This window comes from Sciurus carolinensis, chromosome 17, assembly GCF_902686445.1.
Source record: "Sciurus carolinensis chromosome 17, mSciCar1.2, whole genome shotgun sequence".
Taxonomy (NCBI): Eukaryota; Metazoa; Chordata; class Mammalia; order Rodentia; family Sciuridae; genus Sciurus; species Sciurus carolinensis.
The window spans coordinates 8,008,673-8,015,619 of record NC_062229.1 but is presented as its reverse complement, the minus strand read 5'-3'; the positions used below and the strand labels follow the sequence as shown (position 1 = coordinate 8,015,619).

General features: G+C 40.6%; 1 protein-coding gene across 1 annotated transcript; it reads left to right on the top strand.

Moving 5' to 3' along the window:
• Positions 1 to 1,583: 1,583 nt before the first annotated feature.
• LOC124967933 (olfactory receptor 7G2-like) lies at positions 1,584 to 3,325 on the top strand. Its single transcript, XM_047530364.1, has 2 exons — positions 1,584 to 2,494; positions 3,241 to 3,325. Exons 1-2 carry the CDS (start codon positions 1,584 to 1,586, stop codon positions 3,323 to 3,325), a joined length of 996 nt encoding a protein of 331 aa, XP_047386320.1.
• Positions 3,326 to 6,947: the final 3,622 nt, after the last annotated feature.

Genomic DNA, 6,947 nt, shown 5'->3' with positions numbered 1-6,947 from the left:
AATTTTAACTATGACTCATGTGTGTTAGACATTGATGGGATCAAAATGGTGAAGAAAGATATCAGAATGCACCAGACACAGTGGCACACACCTATAAACCTGTAATCCCAGAAACTCAGAAGGCTGAAGTAGGAACATCACAAGTTCAAGGCCAGCCTCAGAAATTTACTGATGCCCTAAACAACTTAGTGAGACCCTGTCTCAAAATAAGAGGGGAATGTGACTCAGTGACTGAGTGCCCCTGGGTGTGTATATATACCCACATGTATATATACACACATACACACACACACACGTGCATATACATGCCATCTTGTCAAGAAGCATCCAATCTATTTGGAATTATAGATTTATGTGTAAAAAGTTAACATGATGTAAAATGTGCTGATAATACATGAACAAACTGAAGCCCTTAAGTTTAAAAATCTTTAAGGCAAACACTAACATGAACACCACTTTAACTCCTTGAATGATGTCAAAAATCGAAACAGATGTGCTGAGTTCATGGACACATTTGCATAGTTTTTTCTTTTGATGATTTTGTAAATAATTAACATATCTCTTCTTTAAGCATGAAGAACGATAAATTCATCACAGTCTCCTTTAGGGAAGAAAACTATTAAAACTATTGTGACAGTATTGAAGAACATATTTACGAATTCTGAACAAAGAGTCATGGTCCTATCTGTATTTTTGGTCATTAGACATGATCATTGAAAGCAGATTATAATCATCTGTGCTAAATATGAAAAGCAGAAATTAAGGTTTAATTAATACAATTAGAGTTGAGAAAAGACATGCCTGAGTGTCGTCTGCAATTTGTAAGATCTAAATAACATTTAAAATGACAATATTTACACACACATACACGAGACATTCTCACAATTAAAATAGGAAACAGACTTTGAGATAAAGTTTAATAGATAATTTAATAGATGTGCCTTAGTTTGTAACTTAAAGGAACACTGGGCTTTATCATAATTGTGGTGTGTGTTACATGTGCAAGGTCTACAAATGGAGATGAACAGAAACAAGGGAACACCTGGCCTTGGGGTCAGGAAATTGGCTGTCCTGAACTCCTCACCTCCAAAGTCTTGGTCTTTTAGGACCTGCACTCCAGGGATTAGAAAGATAGTAAAATAGTTAGTTTAATGAGGACCTTTCATTTAGAGCCCACAGGGATAGAGAGAGAATAGGAGCTTACATGTGATGTCTCTCAACAGCCCTGCCCCTGTCAGGAAGCAGCTTCAGAGCCTTCTCCCAGAGACAATCCTTCAGATCAAGATCCCAGTCACTCACTGAGTGTGTCTCTGCTTCTGGAGGACACCTTGTCTGTCTTCAGTACACAGATCGAATGCGCAACCTCACTCCTATTGTAGCCAAAAAGGGAGCATAAGACCCCCCGCCTCCGATTAATTCTCTGGAAGTGAGTACAGTTGTCTTATGAAAATTGCATCCTGCAGAAGCAACAATATCAAGGTGTTAAAGGAGGAATTTACACATTTCCACGATACACTGCTACTGATGGTCCATATATTTCTTTATCTTTTCACTCATTCTTTTCCTTCAGATTCATCACCAACATGGAAACTGGAATTCATACAAATGTTTCAGAATTCCTCCTCCTGGGACTGACAGAGGACCCAGCACTGCAGCCCCTCATTTTCAACCTGTTCCTGTCCATGTACCTGGTCACCATCCTGGGGAACCTGCTCATCATCCTGGCTCTCAGCTCTGATTCCCACCTCCACACACCTATGTACTTCTTTCTTGCCAATCTTTCCTTCACTGATATCTGTTTAAGTTCAAGCACGATCCCAAAGATGCTGGTGAACATCCTAACACAGAGTCAGAGCATCACCTACACAGGCTGCCTCACCCAGGTCTGCTTTGTCTTGATTTTTGGTGGCTTGGAAAATTGTCTGCTTGCAGTAATGGCCTATGACCGCTATGTCGCCATCTGCCATCCACTCAGGTACACAGTCATCATGAACCCCTGCCTGTGTGGACTGCTGACCTCGTTTTCCTTGTTGATTAGCCTCGTGGATGGCCTGCTGCACAGTCTGATGGTGCTGCGACTGTCTTTCTGCACAAACCTGGAGATCCCCCACTTCTTCTGTGAACTTGCTCAGATTATCAAGCTGTCTTGTTCTGATAACTTCATTGATAACATCCTGATATATATAGTGGCTTGCATATTTGGTGGTGTTCCCTGCTCTGGAATCATTTTCTCTTACGTTCACATTGTGTCCTCTGTCTTGAGAATGCCCTCATCAGGAGGGAAGCATAAAGCCTTTTCCACCTGTGGGTCTCACCTGTCTGTTGTCTCCTTGTTCTATGGGACAGCTTTTGGGGTATACATTAGCTCTGCAGTTTCTGACTCCCCCAGGAAGACTGCAGTGGCTTCAGTGATGTACACAGTGGCCCCTCAATTGATGAACCCATTTATCTATGGTTTGAGGAACAAGGACATGAAGGAAGCCTTGAAGAAACTCATCAGTTGGATAGCTGTTCTATTTCATTTGCCCTTTTTCAAACTGGGTTTCTAGAATAATTAACTGTGACAACATTTGTGATGAGCCATAATTCCTGACTCATGTGTCATTATACTCTTCTAAATTTATGAAATACCAGAATGGCCAGGTAAATTTTAGTTTGTCTTGAAACCCGTCACTGCTTTTAGTATAGCTCTGTGATGTTTGACACATGATTTCTCACCCCAAACATAATTTTGTTGCTCTAGTTCCATAGAGACTGCCTCTGAAGCAAGGATTCTAGTCTTAGAAATTTCCTTGTGCTGAAATCCCAGAAGACAGCAAGTTAGTGAAAGGTGGCAGGATAAGGGTAGTCTTTAAGCACTGCTCGGTCATATTAAGAGAATTGTTACCAATGATCATACAGCTGGGGCCATTAGAATTTCATCTGGCTATCAGACGTAAAGCAAGCAAAGTGTTGGACATTCATATCCTGAGATCTGTTACTAGCAATCATATACTTCTGGGGCAAAAAGAGCATCAACCATTTTCAATGTGTTCATCTATAAAATTGGCATGATGGATCAGATCACTGTTTTGAGATGACTGTGACATGCTTGAGCTCCATCAATGAAGATGGACAATACTATGGTCTGACTGTGCTCTGACAATAAGGAGAAAATCCCTTCTTTCCAAAGATGTGAGAGGTAGGAAATACAGTAACACAGAAAGCAGAACTTCATTCATTCAGTTCCCCATGAAGTGGCCTCTTCCCTGCACTGATCTCCTCCCCTTCCCCAGGTGATAGTGCAAATGCAGTTGCTATATCTGGACCTGATGCCACAATCTGAGCACCCACTCCTGGGTGGCTTGAGCGGGGAATTCTCCATGTACCAAAGACTTGCATCTCTGAGGTGGACTGGATGGTGGTCTTCAAACCTTGTCAACATCCTGTCCTGAAAACTTGTTACCAACGTGTGGCATAAATGGTGAATGCTGTTTGTTTGGGAGAAGGGGGTTGGCAGAGGAGGAGCACTTGGTGGATCATCTGAGTGGGATCTCAAGGTCATCCCATGTCTCTTCTTAAGACAGAAGTGGAGAAGACAGAATACAGAGGGAGGCATGGTGACTGCAGAGATGGGAATTGGTTTGATACAGTCAGTATTTGATTGCCAGTAGTGGATCAATTTTGCCCTGAAAAACTGTCATTTTTATAGCAATGCAATACATATTTATCACCCTTGTAGCCATCCCTAAACAACATACCACCTAATGAATTCCATTTCTTCTTGCAAGTCTCATGCTTGTGTTCCAGAAATGATCTTTTCTTTGGTTTCAGAAGTTATTTCTTGATTTTTGTGCTCTATATTTTGTATGTTACATGTGGTGACATTAAACATATGAAGCATTTCTGTGGAGGAACCAAGTGTGGCATCCATATTTCTGCTATTTGGATAAACATCTTAAATATTCCCAACCATGCCTCCCAAAATATATGAAAAAGAGTTTTAGGACTGGGGGCATAGCTCAGTGATAATGTCCAGGAACACATGGCCAGTGCCGTCACAACCCTGTAAATACAATGTCTGCACTTGGTGTGGAAGTACTGACTGTAGCAGAAGAGTTTGCACCCTTGGGTAGTTTCAGAGAGTTGATCCAACTTACCGTACCGTGACATATTCTGGAGTTTCACATCATTACTCAAACTCTCATTTACTCTGACAATTCAATGAGTGTAACTATTTACTTACAATTTTCTAAGAGGAAGTTATGAGACTTTTCCTGAATTATGGGCCCAAGAATTCCTCTCTTAATTAATACGAGTGTGTGAGTTGTCCATCAAGCTACTGATCTGTTGTTGATTCATAATATCATGCATGCAATTGGAATAAAAGCCCTCTGTCTTTAAATACATACTGCAGATTTTTTTCTGCAGGATCGCGTCTACTTTTGCATGTGCTTCTTGGTGGTTAGTAGGCCCCTCCAGTACTCAGTATAGAGTACAATTTTGCAATGTTTTGTCTCTGGATCTCTGTTCAGCAGGTCTTAGCACTGAAAGCATACATAGCCTCAGTAAGGGATTTTTAGTCTTGCCATTTGCAATTGAGGCAGAGTCCAACTAAAATTTATTGTTGCCTTTGAGGTGAGGCAGGCATCTTTTTCTTTTTAATTTCCTTACACTTCTATTAAATGCTCTATCTGTTCCCTACAATGTCAATTCAGCTATGAATAATAAATTCACTTATGAGTTAATGTGTTTCCTTACACTTTTCTGGACAATAGGATTGTATCTTCTTCTTCCCTAATTTCACAGCTCTTTATTACTGCAGCGCCTCAGTCAGATAAAACTAATTTTATTTTTTTAATTTAATTTTTGGTATTGGGATTAAGCCCAGAGGTGCTCAATCACTAGTCATATCCCCAGCCCTTTTTATTCTCTTTCTTTAGAGACCCTGACTATAAATAATTCACTTTGGGTCTCACTAAGTTACTGAGACTGGCTTTGAACTTATTATCCTCCTGCCTCATTCTCTCAAACAAGTGTGATTACAGGCCTCTGCCACCATGAGCCATGGTGACCAGATAAAACTAATGTTAGTGTGGTAACAAACAAGTCATTTGTTTTTAGTTATAATCACAAAGGTCCTTTGCACCCTGGGTTAATGGCTTTCTGATACTTGGCAATTTTCTGCAACCAAATTGATAACACAGACCCAACATTTGGGTCTAGGATCTTCAGTGTGTTTGTGTGTAGTTGTGTCTTAATGTGTTTATATGAGTATTTATAAAAGTATAAATTATATCACTTTGAATGAAAGCTTGATAGTGAAATTCTATTGTCTATTTAGTGTCACCTATTCTAATTTTGTTATTTATTATTAGTACAAATTATAGCATTAGGTTATAGCTACCTAAAACTGTACCTGTGACTCACATGAATACATGTGAATCATGTGTAACTGTGCAAAAACTAATTATAACAATATCTATGTATACAATTTATGACAAAACTACAGACTGTAACTGTCTTCTATATCTATATTTTATTTTTGAGTTGAAAGGTGTGTTGGTGTTCCTGATACTGTGTGTAAAGTTCATTGTGACTCTAAAGATCCCGAAGGAGAAAAGACAAGAATCGTGTATATGCAAAGTGTGTCCCTGTGAGAAAGTCACTCAGGACAGACATGAACAGAAAGGTGGATACAGAAGACCACACCACCAGGAAATCTCAGGATGAGGGAGCAGTCAGCATCAGGTTGGGAAAGGAGAAGACTTTCTCAAAAGTCTCAAGTCCTAAATCAATCATGCCAATGGCCTTGCAGCGCAAGGATTGCACTCCCAACAAGTGAGCCCCCTGCTGTATAATGTGCTTCAATATTTAAAACACCTCAACGGTAAGAGGTGTTGAGTGTCCAGGTGTCCATTTCCCCTCTTGCAAACTCCTTCAATGCTGTCCTCACCAACTGCAGAGGCACTTGTATGGAGAGGTGGTGGTTTCCCTCTCAGGTGTCGGGTTAAGTAATACTAACAATTGCTGTTGTTTCTGCAAGTGTCTCAAATCCTCCATGTTATTTTTCCTCTCATTCCTCTGCTTTGAAAAAAAATATAGGCAACATAACACCCCAACAGATACAGGTTTGATCTTCAAAAACTTACTAAAATGAATTCCTCCTCAAAGTAATACTCATGACACGGGTGCACTGGCACCCACCTGTAATCCCAGCAAGTGGGAGACTGAGGTAGGAGGATCGCAAGTTCAAAGCAAGTCTCAGCAACATAGGAAGGCCTCAAGAAACCGAGAGAGTCCCTGTCTCAAAATTAAGATTTAAAAAAGGTTGAGGCTATGTCTCACTGGGTAAATGTCCCTGGCTTTAATCCCTGGTAATAATAATAATATTCATGTCCCCTAAGGTTTGAGAAAGCACGTGCGCTGGTCCAGATTGTGGGTCCTGTCTGGATGCTGCCACTTGGTAGGTAGGACCTATGTGGTCAGAGCAGTGCAGACACTGAGAGCTAAAGGTGGCCTGTCTGCTTTGTTCAGGTGGACATTGCCACTCAAGTGAAGGAGTCTTGGTGACACTTCAATGATCCTAATGTGGAACTTAGAGGTCACAGGGGATGGAGGTGTAAGGTCACCTGTGACGTCTGATGTCTTCAGTGTAATTGTATATTGCACTCCCCTTAATAAAATGGAAGTGGTCTCTAGACCACTCATCCTGCTCCAGCTACAGCCTCATTCTCTTCTCCATTTATAAAAACATTCTCGAAGCTGGTCTCTATATTTCCTCTCCCCAATTCTTCTCCAATAAATGTTTTCTTAATCTGTCTGATTTCCCCTCTGAAAGGGCTGCAGTTTTCCTCACTGTCTCCAGTTAGGTCTCTACTCCTTGGTCAGGTTTTCTGACCTCTGCTCCTGCATAATTTCATCTCACAGTCAATTAATGTGATAAAAATATACTTTGTGATGCAATT